Below are 18,379 nucleotides of genomic sequence, written 5' to 3'. Positions count from 1 at the left end.
GATGAGTTGCGTAGGCAATTTGAAGCGCTTCATGGGAAGTTTACTGAACAGTCGGCCCATATGAAGGAGCAAGCAGCACTGCTCGAACAGGCTAGGAAAGATCAAAGAGAGGCAACAGCTATGGCAAAAATTGTCCTTGAGCACAAAAACCAAGCGCCTGTTTACATACAGAGGGACGGAAAGCGTTCTGTTTTCACTGGCAGTACAACTAGCGATGATCAGTGTAGCCTACTGAAGAGTGGGTGGCTTCAATGAAGTCATACTTAAAAGTTTGTAAAATCCAAGAAGAATACCAAGTTGAGCTTCTTAAACAGCACTTGAAAGGAGAAGCCAAGCTTACGGTACGGCTCATGCTAGACGATGCTAAGGACGCTGTGTCGGTTTTTTTGTCGGTTGTTTATGGAGACAGAGCCCCAGTGGCCACAAGATTAAGAGAGTTCTATGATCGCAAACAGACTGCAGGTGAAAAGATTAGAGCTTTTGCCTATGACCTTCAGGAAAAGCTTCGCAGGCTGAAGCGGCGTGACCCAGATCGTTTCAGTGATCCAGATACAGCGCTAAGGGAACAGTTTGTGTTGGGCTTGTATGATAACTCTACGCAGAGAGATAAAACGACAAGCAAAGACATTGCCTACCCAAACATGTAATGCTCTAATGCAGGCCGCGATTGATTGGTCAGAGGAAGAAGAAATTCTCTCAGTGGCCCGAGGTAAGGATCCCAGCCAGGGTGCGGCCACAGCGGAGAATGCTCCTGCTGTACTGTCATTACAGTCGCTGCATGAATCTATACAGAAACTTGCAGCAAGACAGGATGAGCTGTTTGTTGCTTTGCAAAGGACAGAGTGGCGGGTCGGCCCACAGGGCGAGGCTAAAAGGCCCCCGTTATCACAGTAGGACATCCCCAAGCTCAGGATAGGTCCAAACGTAATTGTCTTCGTTCCGCATGCGAATTAACCGTTGCCTGTGACTGTGTTCGAACAACCGCCACCTGTTCAAGGAGATATGGACTAAATATCATGGTTCAATTTGATTTGTTTTATGGAGATATCTGCGGCTACTGTTGATTCATTACTGTGTTGTATGGAAACTATGGTTAGTGTTTGACGTTTAGATTATCTGCAGACCTGAAACGCAAATAAAATAAATATTATTTATTTGATTGCTATTTCATTATTTCTTAAATTGCCCAATGGAACTGCAGCTTAATTGAGTAACAATAAATGTATTGTGTTTCTTTAGGATATTCAGTCAGTTTTTCTGGACAAAAAGGGTGGGATATATTCTAATGTTACCTCACAGTTTCACTACATTGACTGCATCACTTAGTTGCCCCGCAGTAATTCCCATTTAGTGCTCGCGTTACACATGCGCCCTTAAAATAGCATCTGAACAACATGCAACTGACTTTAAACAGGTATTTCCTGGTTTGTGTCGGAATTGTTTTCTGAAACTGCTAAATAGCACCAGGGAACGTTTGCGCCAGCACACGTCTCCTCCTTTCGCTGAACCGCCCCTTGGGGCGCAAGATCATTCCCTAATTTAGCTACGCGTAAATTGTAAACTAGCAACGACACGTGCATCGGTGTAGAAATGCAAGATAGGATGCGCTGGATGCAAGATAGGGCCCTGTGTCATTTGACGTATCATTCGACGTCACGAAATGAAAGCCACCAGCGTGCGCAGCAGAGTCGAACGTTCCAGTGTTTTTGGGGGACTGGCCAGAACATAGGATATTACCTATTTTTTCTAAATTGGGAACTTATTTCAGTAACTAGTACCATGGGATATATTACTTGTTGACTATCATATAAGACAAATAACCACGCTTAAAACAAAATAAACTGATACGAAAATATTTGGACGATTGGTTCATAATTATGGATAAGTGAGCGTTATCCATACAGACCTACCTGCGATGACATGCTGTGTATAGCTTCCACGCACAGACTCTCGATTGTCTCAACTAGTCAGCTGTTCGGAGACTGAGAGGAGAACATCCGGAAGTGGCCTGCTTCCTTTTCCGGGGGACGGTGTTATTCCAGCTACGTCGTTGTTATCGGCGACGGTGTATCACTCTTCAGGATTTAACGAGAAACGGCAGCTTCACAACGGACGGCAGCATTCAATATTCTCCTAAATCGGGGTCTCTGGAGAGGTGGGTCTTTGTTGAATGTCACGAGTGGTCATCGTACCGGACACCTCCGTGGTGGTCGTTTACAGTGCTGTCGTCAACAGCTAGCTCCTCGGAGGCTAACGTAGCCGCGGCCTAGGTGGTTGATCAGCCGCTCTAGCACAGAGCCCTCAACCGCGGTCAATGCGTAGGCACTGGGCAGTGTAGAATCTTACTACCATGCTAATAAAGTAACTCGTTTTTACTATTTAAGAACCGTGTAAGCGTGTTTGTGATGTATATAAACGACCTTCCTGTTATGTTCGTTGTTATTTGGTAAGTTAGCCGCAAGCGACTATGAGGAAGTTGTTATTACGAGTAATTTAATGTCGAAGAACTCGCCTGTCAATGCGTAAGTGAGGCGGTCAATCACTTCAGAGCTCTTTGAAAAATGCAACCCATCACAGGCGTATGACCAAGCGTTCCTCATACTCGATAAAGGTGGATTTTTGTGAAACCAAAGCCATGCCGGTACAGAGAGGATGACCCTGGCCCCCTGTAGAGGTGCGATATTGGTTTAACCTTTTCACCCAGAAGTGACCCGTATCCGGGTAAAGCTACTAATACTAGTAAAGATATGTATTAACAAATTGGACCAGGGCATTGTTTCCCCTGGAATATGGAACTACTAGCACCAATCGATACATTATTTAATTTATTGAAACATACGTTCTTTCTTCTGAAACTCAAAGTTTATTCAGAGGGATGCGTTTGGCAATGCCCCCCCCCCCCTCACTTTGTATTGGAATCTTTATTGTGTGAGGCAAGGGATTGTAGGAACGCTCTCGGGCAGGCAGGGGATCGAGGTGCTGTACTGCCTGCTCGTTGCATAAAGCTAACTGGAATTCAACCCTTGACCCCCCCCCTCTCAACGCTGCGCAATCCCCTGAACGTATGCAGGCCGTCACACAATCCCCTGCCCAACGTTAACACGCCAGATACGAAGGGAATGGGAGGCATTGCCAAACGCAACGTTTGGAGGGGCATGGTTTTGGGTTGGAGCGCGTCTGGTGCACCGGGTTCTTGCGTGCCCGGTCTAGCAAAGGGGTAAAAGGCCCTAATGCCATCGTAGTGGCCTGCGGGGGCTTCTTGGCTAGCTGCTTTATCAATGAGTGAATCAACGTCAGACTAGTGTTGTACCATAGTGTCCATCCTTAAGACATACTGCCTTGCCTTACCTTTATGAGGTTGTGACTGAGCCAGCTTCCTCTAGCTATGGCCAAAGAGCATCTCCGGTTGGATGACAATTATGTAAGCCATAGATCCACGGAAACTGCGCTTTCCGTGGATCTATCCAACATTTGTAATTGAAAAAAATATACATTTGGCCTTGCTTATATGTTGACAGTGAATGGAATCTTACTTGCTCTATCCATTTCTAGATGACCAGTAACGGGAACAAGAGAGCCCCAACAACAGCCACTCAGCGACTTAAACAAGATTACCTCAGAATAAAGAAAGACCCTGTGCCTTACATCTGTGCGGAACCTCTCCCCTCTAATATCCTTGAATGGTAAGACCGCTCATCAATAACTCTCTAGGAAGGTTCAAGTGAAATACATTTGGTATTCATTTGCATTAGAGTCAAAAGGATGTTTAATCAAGTTGACTTGCATGGAACAGATGCATGAATGTACGGGAATGTGAGTTTGTGATTGCACAATCGTGTTTGATTTTGATTTATGTGATAAGAAAATGTGCGATTATTTAATTCTGTGCCACCCACTGTGACCTCTATTCAGATTTCTCTAATTCAATGCAAAACATACAAATTGGGTTGATTTAATACATTTGATTTACTCCTTTTAGGCACTATCTTGTTAGAGGTCCTGAAAAAACACCATATGAGGGTAAGTGACAATTGAGACTGGGATGAAGTATGAGCCGGACTCAACCCCATTTGAGTAATATTCATAGTACTGCAAATGCAAGGGCTTTCATCAGCGGGCCACGGGCTCACTCACTACTGTATCACCTCATTCACGATAGTGACGTCACTGACCATTTATTCAAATTAAAAACGTTGGAGTTCTTTGAGATTGCCGCCTAAACAAAAGAAATATATTTCTAGCTTTGTTCTATATTTCTGAGCTGACCTTTGCGATCTGTGATCCCCAGGAGGTTATTACCATGGAAAACTCATATTCCCACGGGAATTCCCATTCAAGCCTCCTAGTATCTACATGATCACACCAAATGGACGATTCAAGTGCAATACAAGGTAATGCATCAGAGGATTATGGTTGCGTGGCTGTTTTTCTCGAGGATCTGTGTTAATTTGCAACAGCGTGTCCCCAGCCTCACCGTCTCGTTCTTCTGCAGGCTATGTCTCTCCATCACAGACTTCCACCCGGACACGTGGAACCCGGCCTGGTCGGTGTCCACCATCCTCACGGGTCTGCTCAGCTTCATGGTGGAGAAAGGTCCCACTCTGGGCTCCATCGAGACCTCTGACTACACAGTGAGGACCCACACCCTGAGGTCATCCCGTCAAAAGCATGTGTCGAATGGGAATGAAGTTCTCATCTTGTCTTTGTTGTTTTTTGTGGTTTTTAGAAAAGACAGCTGTCTGCCCAAAGTCTGACCTTCAATCTCAAGGACAAAGTCTTCTGTGAACTCTTTCCTGATGTAGTGGATGTAAGTTTTATAACTCAGTCATTGTCATGCTCCCCGCCTGCTCCTCTACTCTCCGACTCTTCAATGTGGCTGGTGTTTCCCTTTGCTGCTCTGACGTTCCCCTCCTCTTCCTCCTGCTGTGTAGGAGATGAAGCAGAAGCAAAAGGTCCAGGAGGAGCTGAACGCCCGCACCCAGCCCCTCCCCTTGCCCGACGTGGTCCCCGACGGCGACCCCCAGCACGCCCACTATGGCCACCCCGCCCTCAACGGCGGGCCGGCCCCCCTAGGCGGCGCTAACCCCGCCCCCGGCATGCAGCATGCCAATCGGAACCACGGACTGCTGGGCGGGGCCCTGGCCAACCTGTTTGTGATCGTGGGCTTCGCGGCCTTCGCCTACACGGTCAAGTACGTGCTGAGGAGCATAGCCCAGGAGTGAGGGCGGCGGGGGGACTCCGCGCGTCTCAGGCTAGCGTCGAAGCGGGCTAGTGGACTACAAGTGAGATAGACACACACCAAGGCCAGGTGGGAGGATCGGCCCAGGCTGACATGCTGACGGACCCCCCTACCACACCTGCCCCCCTCCCTCCTTCCTTCCTTTATACCACCTCGCCATGACGACCACTTCCACCAACAACAACAACAACAACAACGCAGACTTTGGAAGGTCGGGCCTGAAGGTGACCCCACCCCAGGACGGAGCGAAGGTTCGAAGGGGCAGTAGGACCCGGAGACTGAGAGGAGTTGATGACATTTGTGATCCACTCTTTAGTTTTCAGAAGGCCATCCCAGCAGCAGGAGAAGGGCTTGGCTCATGGGTTCATCAAGGGGTCCATATTGTAATATTTTGACTCTGCTTGGGGCTGTAATGTTTATCTTCTTCATACATGTGTTGTTTATTCCAGGAAGTACCATAACTAGCTGAGTAAATGTATCCTACCCTTGTACTTTTTCCTCTAAAAATAAAAAATTGGTTAGACCTCAACCTTAATGTAGAGTAACGCCATTGTTTGCACTTTTCTTTAAATCATTGATTTTTAATTGATTTTTAAAAAAATGCTGTTCTGTATCTAAAATTTCCAATGGATAACTATTTGACAGATTATACCGTATGCTTTATGACCATAATATACACAGTCTAATCTATAAAAATAATCATACCGGACCCGCACTTCATAATCTCGATGAGGTCATGCTCTACATTTTGGCTGTAAGTCAGGGTTCTTTCTGTAGCTTTGTATTTAGGCGATACATAATTGAGGTTACTCTTATCTTCATTTAAACAAAATGTACATTCATATGTTCAATATAAACCAAATGTCTTGCAACTGATGTGTGTTTGCACACAATGCAATGCTGGCCAACTTCAATACTGCTGTGTTTTAAAAAGGTAAGCTCCTTCACGACCATAGCATGTTCTGAAGGAGCCTCGTGTTTTGGGGCAAATACAACATACATCTTATACTGGAGACCAAATGTACAATATTCTCCGGATCAACGACCATCCAATCAGTATGATAGTCTCGTCTCCACTCGCCTCTCTTGATCAACCCATGAGCCACGACAGTCCCTGTCTGTCTGCACAGATGGTATTAGAAAGGAATACCTTTTTAATTGGCTTAGCTGACCGGTATAGAGACTTAGCGTCTTATCTGGGTCGAAATTAGAAGACACACATGACCCAACATGTTCTGGAGTATGTTCTGTTTAATCTTTATTTTATTTTAATTTATAAGACCTAGCTTTAGCTAGTAGTCTTGTTATTTTCTGATAACATGTCCGGTTGTTGCCGTGCCTGAACTGAATGCGGAACACAGGGACAGACCGGCGCGTAGGCTTGTGTCACTGCTTACGAATGACTGTTTTTGTGTTGCATTTAGTACAGATGGCTTTTACCGTTTATCAACTACTTTTAAAAGTTAAGAATTGTACACAAGAAGACTGGCCTTTCTATAGAATAAGACACACTGTACGTGTGTGTCTGTTTGTTTTTCTTAAACAAATTTCCATTATTCAATTAACTGTGAAAATGTAAGATTTCATAGTGACGAATAAATAACCCTGCTCGGCAGGACCCTTACAGAATTCTCTAAACTCATTTGGTGGTTCCGATGGATGCGCATTTGACTTTTGGAAATGTACCGTGAACACGTTATGCGTTTCTCTCTAATTGTAGAAAATCACCTTGACAGAATCAAAAAGGTTTTCATTAAATAATTTACTTGGGGGGGTCTTCATTGACTGAATTGTGTGTAATTGTGTGTGTGCGTTAACTGAACATCACGTTGCTTGTACCTGAAGGTCTATAAATTAAAGTCATTCGTCAGGTGTTCACGGTAAGTGGTTAGGGAGATCAGCGAGTGATAGCAATCCCTTTAGGGCCCTCATAAAATGGGAACACAAGAGCTGCATGACGCAGACAATAGCTACAAGGGTAGTCCTGGTTAGATTAGATTATTGATCCCAGCAAAAAATATATATTTTCAATCCCCAATAGAATACCTGTTTGTTGTATTTTTAAGGTGCAGGTAAAAAAAACCACTTTAAATAATTTTCCTTATATTATAAAATGTCCTACCTACATCAGTTAGTGTGTAAACGCAGTGAAATAGTAAAGTAATAAGGCCAAGCAATTTGACGTTACAAAACAATCTACTATACGACTCAAACAGTTTGTAAATAAACCAAACACTGGACTTGAGGTTATTTTATTGAAAAACAGTGACGATAGTTTGAACTGAAACCTTATCCCTGAATTAGTCTACCAGATAACTTCTTAACAATGCCATGGAAGGATGGGATATAAACAGCCAAAAATACATTTAACAGCAAGACATATGAAAACAAATGGGGATGAGATCAAATCCAAAAGCCTTTCGTTTCAGGATTCCAGGAGAAACTTGCTTGACCACAGACGGAGGGAGAAAGTCTGCCACACTGTTACAAAACTTAAAGCCATGTGTACTTCCAACAGAGAGCTTATGACAAGTGTGCATCCGTAAGGTTAAGCGTACAGACAACCCATCAATAATCACGAGCGATACCATATTATGCAGGATGCAGTTGTGGTTTACATTCACCACAATACATCCGAGTAAGACTTAAAAATCCCACTTGCAAACTTTGCATGTATATTCAAATATGGTACTACTCATTGGGAATGGTTAAATAAATACAAGATTACAACAAATGAAATTAGTTTCTGATTAAAAATACTAGTTTGTGTTAGTACGTGTTCTTTGCATGTTACTTGCCGCGCTTACTGCGTCCCATTCTGGACAGTGTAAGCCAGCAGAGCATCATTTACGTATGTGTGAGCACGCGAGTGGGTCGGTACAAATCAGAGATGACGCCGTTATAGCCTCTTAAACATCACGCTACAATTAAATCCATTAGTACTGTTGGATCAAAGAATGGGATATTCTAGCTAAAGTATATTGATTAATATAATGAGCTAGTTTCTAAAACATGGAAAATAGTAAGAAATCTAGTCATATTTTTTTATATAAATGTAATCTAGAAAATACTCCACAAAAAGCAATTCTCTGGCTAATGATCAGCAGGTATTTCCAGGAAGTTTTGGTAATCTCGGAGTGTCGGGTAGAGGAGGGGATACAGTAATCTTTCCCAAGTCCATTTTCGTTACATGTTAAAACTTGAGGATTCCTTTGTTCCTGAAGATGGGCACGCAATCCATCACTATACGTTTAACTTGATAAATACATTCAGCACTCACAGTTGATGAAGTTCAAATGTTTCTATTGCATAAGGTCCATATGCGCCCTTCCTAAAACACTTAGTACATTAATTGTGACACTATCACATGTGCATTTTTTTTAAATTAAAAAACAACCATCACGGTCCCATCCATGCCTTTCTCAGCAGATGGACTTCTCTCGGGTAGTGAATAAATCTTCAACGACCTCACACTGACAAAAAACATAATTTATGCATTATAAAATAAGTACTATTTGTGATGAATGTAGTGATACAGCCAAAACACATGAGCCAAAACACAGGAAATATCATGGGATTAGTGCCTCACATAAAACTTACTAACTTAACTCATGGGACAGGGGCTGGCCCGAATGTCATTTTTCAGGCTTCGAATACTCGTTGATTTTTCCGAGCGAATATTCGAATACTCGTTCCAGAAAAACACACCATCAAAAACAACATTAATAATACCTATATACTCCCTGGAACCGATTTTGACAGTATCTGCATATTTTTTTGAAGATTTAATATCTTTTGAACGTTAATTAGAAGGCCTAAGTAAGTTGGAGTTTTTAGTTTTCCCCCGTGGAAGCGAACAGCTGTTGTTCCGTTCCAAATCAGCTGTCCTCTACCACCTCAGCCGTTAGGGGAGCTTTTCAATTCATCCTGGAACGTGCATCTTTTCAGGGACTTTGTACATTAAATCCATAACAAATACCGAATATTGATTGTCGTATGTGTCCATATTATATCCAATATATTGACCGGGTATTGCCAAGACGCTCACGCTCTGCAGCAAGCCAGTCACAGTTGATTGGCACGGCGCTGTACAGTGAACGTAAACAACCAACTAAGCTAAGGTTAGCATTTCGCTAGGCATTACTTTTCCTCCCGAGATCCCGCTGATGTTGTGTTATAAAGTAAAGGGAAACAAGATATATAATCTTCCTCCACCTCTCTCGCTTCTCTGCTTGGTGCCGCTTATAGTTTGCCTCCCTCGATCTGTCACGTACGTGGAAAAAAAAACGAAGCTCCGAATACTGATTTAAGCTTCGAATACTAATTTTCAGAACGAGTATTCGAATATTCGAATAATTCGGGCCAGCCTTGTTTTGTTTTTTTGCCAGCGATCAACAAGCCTTTTGTGCAAGGCTTCAGGGCATAGGCAAAGTGTCATGTTACAGGAAGTATTCCTCTTATCACAGAAAGCCCTATAGCTTGAACAAAACGGGTGTCAAACATATATCACAACGCCAAATCCCACTTCTGAATAAAATGGGGAGGGACAAAATAGAGAGGGTGTTAAAAACTAAACACACATCCTAAAATGATAATTAAACCGATACAAGGTCAAATAATGCAAAATGTTGGATAAAACATTAAAAATGAGTTTAAAAGGAGCATTTAAACTAGACATGGTGAAAAGGGGTTTCTTATAGTGAACTGCAGCAGTTTAATAGTTGATATAACCCCTGTGCTTCCACCCTGACCACTGCCCTGCACTAGAGACCAGCCTTCTGGGCTCCCTTAGCGACCGAGGGAGGGAGTTAGGCCCATCCTCCGAGGCCTAGGACTGGGTACTGGGAGAGCTCTGGGGGGCTAGGAGTACGAGGACAGAGGCCTCTGCCGAGGCGAGGCGGGTGACCCTCTTTATGGGTGGGCGCGCTTTGAGAACCCTTCTGTGGGTAAGGGCACAGACCTGGTGCACACAGGTAAGAAAGGGTACTCAGTGTTTCCCACAGACCAGGTAGCAATATGTGGCGGGGGGGGGGGGGGGGGGGTAAGACGTGGAGTCCTAACAGCCACACATTGGTCTATGTATGGGAAACACTGTTACTGCCTGGGAGAAGCTCTCTATGTGTCAGGGTACAGCCAGGGAGAACCCCTCTATAGGTAGGGGTACAGCCAGGGAGAACCCCTCTATAGGTAGGGGTACAGCCAGGGAGAACCCCTCTATAGGTAGGGGTACAGCCAGGGGGACCCCCTCTATAGGTAGGGGTACAGCCAGGGGGACCCCCTCTATAGGTAGGGGTACAGCCAGGGGGACCCCCTCTATAGGTAGGGGTACAGCCAGGGGGACCCCCTCTATAGGTAGGGGTACAGCCAGGGGGACCCCCTCTATAGGTAGGGGTACTGGGGCAGGCGACGGGGGCTGAGCTGGTAAGCTCCGTAGGCCTCGGCGCGGGGCGTCACGCTGACGTAGGGCGAGGCGGTGGCGAAGGGGTGCTGGTAGGCGGCCGGGAGCGCGTGCAGCAGGCCGGCCGCCACCTGGTCCTTGCGGGCCGCGGCGTCCCGGCGGGCCGAGGAGGCGCTGGCGTAGGAGGCCGCCGTGGCGTAGCCGGCCGGGGAGTGTCCGTGGCCGCCGGCGGCGTGCACGTGGCCCAGGAGCTGCTCCATGGCCTGGGAGGCCGAGGAGAGCGCCGCCGACGCCGGGTAGGTGTAGAGGCCGGCGCCCGGGGCCGCGGTCAGGGCCGACGCGTCCGGGAAGCTGAAGTGGGTCGCGGGGAGGAAGGTCTGCTGCCGGCGGGCGGAGGAGCCGGCAGAGTGGTGGTGGTGGTGGTGGTGGTGGGACGCCCGGAGGCGCTCCTGGGAGGAGGACACCACGGGCTGCACCTGCACACACACCCAGAGAGAGACGGGGTTCAGGTGAGGCTTCACAGGCCTGGAGCCCCAAGCGGCCCAATGGAGACCTCCCGAGAACAACAAGCACAAACACATCCTGTGGCAGTGTACAGCGCTATCGTATTGGATATACAGCTCACACCGCACATCCTGCCCTGCTGGAAGGTACCGTGTAGGCTGGTACAGAGGGTCTTAGAGGGTCTAGGCTGGTACAGAGGGTCTTAGAGGGTCTAGACTGGTACAGAGGGTCTTAGAGGGTCTAGGCTGGTACAGAGGGTCTTAGAGGGTCTAGGCTGGTACAGAGGGTCTTAGAGGGTCTAGGCTGGTACAGAGGGTCTTGGAGGGTCTAGACTGGTACAGAGGGTCTTAGAGGCCCTAGGCTGGTACAGAGGGTCTTGGAGGCCCTAGGCTGGTACACGGAGGGGCTTTTGGCTGGGCTGGAGGGTCCTGACCTGGCTGAGGTTCAGGGGGTGTGACTGGCTGGGTGCGGGCCCCTGGCGCTCAGCATCGTCCCGGGAGCCGCAGGTCTGGCGGTTGGCAGACCTCTTGGGCTTCATGTAGTTCACTGGAGGGGAATCAGACGGGTCAGCACAACGCTGGGGCAGAGCCACGCTCACTCTTAGACACACACGCGAAGCAGGGATCAAGAGATTAGAACAACTAGTATTAATCTAACATAAACACTAAATAAGTTATTTAATTGATTCAGATTAAAAAAATTATTTGATAATCGTCGCTATAGAAACATTATATTGGCCTTACATCTGGGTTACATAAACCTGACTTGGTCTTGTGTATGTCAATGTATTGGTAGTGGATTACTGCTTAAATAACAATGGAGATCGATGCAGACACCTAAGAACACATGAGAAGACATGAAAACACGAGAAGACATGAGAAGACACGAGAAGACACGAGAAGACATGAGAACACGAGAAGACACGAGAACACGAGAAGACACGAGAAGACACGAGAAGACACGAGAACACGAGAAGACATGAGAACACGAGAAGACACGAGAAGACACGAGTACACATTAGAAGACATGAGTACACATTAGAAGACATGAGTACATATGAGAACATGCTCACTCACCAGTATCGGTGCGGGAGCGGGGGCCGGCGCCCCGGTCCGACGCCGGGGCCTTGACGGAGGGCGCCACCACGGCCAGGGACCTGGCGTGCTGGCGGGAGGACAGCACGCTGGAGGGCAGGTGGCCGCGGCCCAGCGGGGTCAGCGGGGTCAGCGGGCTGGCGTTGGACGAGTCCGAGTCGTGCACCGTCACGCAGCTGATGACGTTGGTCCTCTGGCTGAGACTCACACTGAGGCGCGCACACACACACACACACACACACACTCTAACTGGTTAGTGGATCTTAACAAGAGGGATAAATTGGCTCGCTGATGCTACAACTGCAAACGTTGGATGCGAGTGGTTGATATCCCCAAAACACTACCGAAACCTAAGTGTAACGCCCTTACAATGCCTACATTTAACCTTGAACCCGACTAGGTTTAAACCTACACCTTTAATCCAACGCTAATATTATTACCAACACTCACACCATTACTAACCAAAACCCTATTAGTATGTCTAGCTTTACTCGTTAACCCAACGAGCTGTATGCCTCAACATCAGGTGGGTAAACAGGGCTCGGGTTCCCACCTGGCGGGGTGAAACTTGCGCTCGTCCTCCGTGTCCGTGTCACTGTGGATGGTGATGATGCTGACTGCAGGGCTGGGCGTGTCCGAGATGATGATGGGCTGGGACAGTACCGCGGGCGTCACCTCACTGCTGCTGAGCAGTGATGTAGTGGACAGACCCCTGGTGGAACAGAGGGAGAACCAAAAGAACCGCACTGAGCCCGTGTAGATTCTCCAGGGAAGCATGTTATGATATTTTAACAGACGATGAACCCAAAGGTTTGGCGTTTCCGCTCTAATGGCTTCTGTATTTACTATTGGTCTGATACTAAGCTCTTGGTTCCGTGCTATGACACAGATCTAAGTGAGACAGGTTATAATGGAGGGGAGAGTTGTTATTGATCTATTTGATCGAGTGGGTACTTAAGAGTACGATTCAACAGCGGTGTGAACATCAGTCACACTCTTTACGCCTGTCGGCTTGGAAGCCGCACAAATCGTGTCTATTATACAAGTCGTAAAATGCTGTTTTTGGCATGAAGTGCACACAAGGAAGGCTAACAGGTAAGGGGTAGAAGATGAGAATATTGCATGAATAAAGAAACCCTGCCAAAACTATGGAGTCTGGGTGTATACTCCCCATGGATACCACTTTAATGAGATTTGCTTTACATGCTTATTTCTAGTTACTTTTAGCTATATTTGCATCTGCCTTAAGAGTCTGTCTAACAGCTATTGTATTGGGAATGGCCTGGGGCCTGGGAATGCTGTCGTAGTTTCAGTGTGGATGGAGTGTGATGTTCGGTGTGTGAGAACCGGAACGCACGCTGCCCTTACCTGTTCCTGCTCTCTCCCCGCCGGGCCTTAACCTTCTTCCTCTCCGGCTGGGACCTGGTCTGGGCTGTGCTCCTGGGGGACAACAAACACGAGACGTGGTCACCGAGCTGCCCCTTGTCCCAGCCGAGGAGATGCTGACCTGGCCGGTCCACCCACCTCCAGCTGTGGGCCTGCTGCGAGGCCACGCCCGAGTGGAGCACTCCCAGCGGCGACTCCACCACGGCCGACGGGGGGGCCGTGCCGTGGATGGCCACGCCCGGGACCTGTTGCCAAGACGACGGGATGAGGATCTGCTGGGTGCCGGTGGGCCAGGCCTGCTGGGGGGAGGGGAGGGGGGGATGGTGAGAGAGACAGACGGGACAACCGTAAGTCACGTGGATGGGAGTCCTGACGAGTGACCACGCGACACGAGTCATCGGAGGTCTCCCCGGCGCAGACTGAACCATGCTTGAGAGACGGGGGTGAGGGTCAGAGGCGGGGACCAAACCACCGTTTCTCCCCCTCTACGGTCAGAGCACAGAAGCAGCCTTAAAACAAAGCCATTCTCTTATTTAAAGCATAGCCCTGTGATACAGCGACCAGGTTCTGTCATGCAAAGCAATTGACACCATGGCAACTGAATCAGCTGATCTCGGGTAAGACCTAAACGTGCAATTAACACCACCCCCACACACAAGCACACGCATAACACAACCACACACACACACACACACACAGTGCCTGTTGGAGGAAAAAAAACACCCAACAATAGTGATTCGTTTGAGGTCACCGCGGTCAAACAGCAGGTTGACAGGCTGTCATGGAGGAAAAGGGCATGCCACCGGGTCCGAGGTTCCTCCGTACCACGGTAAAGTATCCCCAGGCACACGGTTGCAGGGGAGCCCTTGTTTGTGTGGGTGCAGTTCAATATTCCTGCACCCTCCTCCAGGGAGGGGGCGTGGGGGTGGGGGAGAGGAGTGGGGAGGACAGACAGAACAAGAAGCTGCAAGCAAAGCGAAGGCCGGGGCAGCCACTCATGCGCTCCATGCGTTCAGCAGACCTATGGGGGACCAGAGGATGAGGGGAGAGAGATGGAGGAGGATGGAGGGGACACCCAACCAGCTAGCATTCCACAGCGTCGGACTGAATCGGTTAGAATGCCAGCAGCCGTTAAAAAAACTAATAAGCGCTATTCCAAGAAGGAATCCTATCCCTCATTCAATCGTTTTTGAAAGGCAGTTATATTATTGGGTATCCCTATACATTGGGATTGAAGGCGGAGGAGAGAGGCAGCATGTAGACAGAAGACGTGGCTACAGATATCCAGATGCGGCACAGTATGGTAGGAAATGTGGAGGCACTGGGGAAGGGAGGAGCTGGAGGTCGATGGAGGGGAGCAGAGTGACGGCATCGTTAGTGGTGCAGGGAGGGTGTGCGTGCGGCCGCGCGTCTCCCGCGGAGGGGTCATCGGGGGGATTTACCAGCACTGTGGCTGTGTGCTCCAGCAGGGTGGGCCGGGACACCCCCGCGCCCAGCCCTAGGGGCAGAGAGTACTGGGGGGCTAGGCCTGCTGACGGAGGGTGCAGGGTGGCCACCATCAGGGGGGTGCAGGAGCCCTACGGTTGGTGGAGGGTAGAGTATATGTGGGCACAGGTTTAGGGTACAGTGAAAGGCCGGGAGCCTGTTTAGGCTCCTCCACGTCGCTAGGAAGAGGATTTCCTTGAGGGCAGGGTAAGGAAGGAAAGATGGCAGTAGACTGGCTGATAACGGATAGCCACGAGCATCCAGGTCATCTGAAAGAGGGAGGCATAGATCTATCCATTCAATTCACCGCCCGACTCTGAAAGCAGTATTTGAGTCAGACAAATCAGCAACGAAACAGCGCTTGATTGGAAATGTGTGTTGCGTCATTTCTACATTTAAAATAGTAAATGAACCACTACAGATGTCCGTACAGTCTCAAATACCAACCAATCAGCTTTCAGTCCAGTCTAGGTTAGCCACCTATCAGCTATCTGCAAATTGTCTGTGAGAGGGCATCATAACTCTTATGATGAGCTTACTAATCATTCCATTGCTACTCGTATTCTCATAGTCTTTCGGTAAAACTAGCTTTGTGACGTTAAACTTAAAATGGTTTCACTATAATGAAACTCAAATATGTCTGAGGTTATTGCAAGATATCCAAACTTGCTGTGTACTCCAAACAAACCAAAAGCCATATGCCGCCGAATACACAGGTTACAAGGTTCATCAACAGTAGTAGTCTCACGATAAGGCTGGAAGTCCGTAGTTCCTGCTTTCGTGCCATACAGGATTTCATTTAACCCCACACAACAATAATGACACAACAGTGGCCATTGATGACTTGCGAAAGTTGTGGCATCTGTTGACTCGACCTCAAACCCTTCCCTGACTCTGTGCCGGGTTTGTTTGAACACACTGCTACGCTTAACATCACGAGAGACCGGTTTGTAGTACCAACCTGGGTGAGCATGCTGGGCGGGAGCTGCAGTGACTGGGCCGACTGGTTCTGAGGTACTATGGGCACAGAGTTATCCATCCTCACAGGGTAGGCGCCGCTCTTGTTGGAGGACTGCAGCCCTGCAACCAAACCACAGAGCCCTCAGTGGACGAGCTACACAGTACACTGTGTTCAGAAGTTCCTCAGTGTCTGTTTGGACATTATGAGACTGTGTTCCTATGAATGTCTCTCACTTTGAAGAGACATACAACCTTGTTTTTCAAATAGATTACGGGGGACTTTCTTCCTGGTACCTTGGATGGTGGTGGGGGGGCAGACGATGAGCGTCTGCTGGAAGGGCTCCGCCTGGCTGCACAGGCCGGCAGCGCGGGTCTGCAGCGGGACGCCCTGCTGGGTCAGACCGGGAATGTTGATGGTAGCCTGCTGGTACAGAGCCGGCTGGTAGTTGAGCAGTGGCACCGTCCCCGCTGCTGAAGGCACCTGTTGAGAGAGAGACAGAGAGACACAGAGAGAAAGAGAGAGACAGAGACAGGGAGAGAGACAGGGAGAGAGACAGAGACAGAGACAGAGAGACAGAGAGAGAGAGAGAGAAAGAGAGAGAGGAAAAGAGCGAAAGAGAAAGAGAAAGAGAGGAAGAGAAAGAGAAAGGAGAGACAGAGACAGAGACAGAGAAGAGAGAGAAAGAAGAGAGAGAGAGAAAGAAGATAGAAGAGAGAGAGAAAGAAGAGAGAGAAAGAGAAAGAGAGCGAGCAAGAGAGAAGAGAGGAGAGAGAGTGAGAGAAAGAGAGAGAAAGAGAAAAGAGAAAGAGAAAGAGAGAAGAATCCAGCAGATTAGCCCTGGGACGACTGCATCATGTCTGTCTGTCTGTGAGTGAGTTTGGTAGAATGCTGCGTGCCTGGTTGTGCTGGTTGAGCTGACTGCTAAAGGTGACCGTGAGGTTGCCCGCGGAGGCACTGGGAACAGTGTTGGTGGAGTACAGGGATTTGCTGTTTTCGTAGGAGGAGCTCCGTCTCTTGCAGATCTCCATGTTCTGAAAGCACGACTTCACACTTGGAGAGGAGGAACAGACACACATTAGCCAGGCAACCCAACAAGCACCTATACACCATCACCCAAGCCCCTATTATATTATTGATCCAAGTTAAAGTGATGTTTGTTGTTGATGCATGTAATATAGGAGCAGGTAGGCTTCTTGTGCAAGGAAGTCTACAGGTGGACGATGCGATACAACCTTTTCGGCTGGGGTCAAGCTACCTAACCACTGGACTATAATGCAACATTCATCTCTATTCACGAATTATAAGTATAATTACATGTTAATATACCATCCCTGAGAGCTGTGGGGGTAACTAGTAGTAGTCCACGTAAATTACTCTCACGGGGTAACTACCAGCATTAGTAGTACTCCATGTTAATATACACTCACTGAGAGCTGTGGGGGTAATCCATGAGGTGGCTCATCGTGACGAAGGGGTGACCCAGGGTTTTTGTGGGCGTGATCCTCTTGTCTGCGTCCAATCGGAGCATCCTTTTCAAGAGGTCTATGAATTCCCTCCGGTCGGCCTTCTCTGCCAGCATGTCTGTTCCCTCCAGGTGGGAAGACAAGTTGACCTTGGAGGGAGAGGAGGAACAAGGCAGAGTCCATGAGCGGTTACTGCTGTTGTGCATGTTTGACAAAGCATGAACGAAGGAAAAAGCATAATAGAGAGGGATACATGCTGCCCTCAGTGCCAGCCAAGAGCAGGGAAAGCCTACCTGCATCATATCATCCAGACAGTTGAAGATGTATTTCCTGGCCTCCTTTGACTTGATGCCCAGCTCCACCTCCTGCTCTGAAGGAGTCTGAAAGGAGCAAAGAACGTTACTGCTGATTTAACACACAAACAGGGCAAACATTTAGAAAAGGGCTGCAACTAACGATTATTTTAATGATCCATTAATCTGTCGATTATTTTTTCGATTAATCGATGAATCGAAAAAAAAAGAAGAAGAAACATTTGCAATTGCCGCATCTTTGTTCTAAAACTGAACATTACTTCCAGTTCGCAGTGCAGACTGAAGTGAAAAAACACCAGGTTATTGCTCCAACGTCCCGGAACTAATAAAAGCAAAATTAAATGATATAAAAATTAAAAAAACATAACTGGGATAACACAAAGAAAACATACAATGTATGATATACATTTATTTATTTATTTATATATACATATATACATATATATACATATATATATATATATATATATATATATATATTATATATATATATGTATATATATATATATATATATTATACATTGTATGTTTTCTT

The 18,379-nt window shown here is 47.5% G+C and overlaps 2 protein-coding genes across 2 annotated transcripts; one reads left to right on the top strand and one right to left on the bottom strand.

Moving 5' to 3' along the window:
* The first annotated feature begins 1,700 nt into the window (after window positions 1–1,700).
* LOC130401640 (ubiquitin-conjugating enzyme E2 J2-like) lies at window positions 1,701–7,273 on the top strand. The gene is made up of 7 exons (XM_056605544.1): window positions 1,701–2,155; window positions 3,553–3,683; window positions 3,980–4,020; window positions 4,289–4,391; window positions 4,493–4,631; window positions 4,727–4,807; window positions 4,932–7,273. The coding sequence occupies exons 2-7, from the start codon at window positions 3,553–3,555 to the stop codon at window positions 5,220–5,222; spliced, it is 786 nt and encodes a 261-aa protein (XP_056461519.1). The 5' UTR covers window positions 1,701–2,155; the 3' UTR covers window positions 5,223–7,273.
* On the bottom strand, window positions 6,777–17,922 carry LOC130402426 (homeodomain-interacting protein kinase 1-like; the record flags this gene model as incomplete). The annotated part of the gene is made up of 12 exons (XM_056606580.1): window positions 6,777–11,113; window positions 11,575–11,687; window positions 12,218–12,444; window positions 12,789–12,947; window positions 13,604–13,675; window positions 13,760–13,920; window positions 15,064–15,198; window positions 16,068–16,186; window positions 16,361–16,547; window positions 16,964–17,117; window positions 17,495–17,679; window positions 17,824–17,922. Coding segments are annotated over 12 exons (2,106 nt in total), but the record flags the coding sequence as incomplete, so codon positions are not given.
* Between the last annotated feature and the right edge of the window lie 457 nt (window positions 17,923–18,379).

The sequence above is a fragment of the Gadus chalcogrammus genome, chromosome 13 (assembly GCF_026213295.1).
Source record: "Gadus chalcogrammus isolate NIFS_2021 chromosome 13, NIFS_Gcha_1.0, whole genome shotgun sequence".
Lineage (NCBI taxonomy): Eukaryota > Metazoa > Chordata > Actinopteri > Gadiformes > Gadidae > Gadus > Gadus chalcogrammus.
This window is presented reverse-complemented; position numbering and strand designations above follow the sequence as displayed.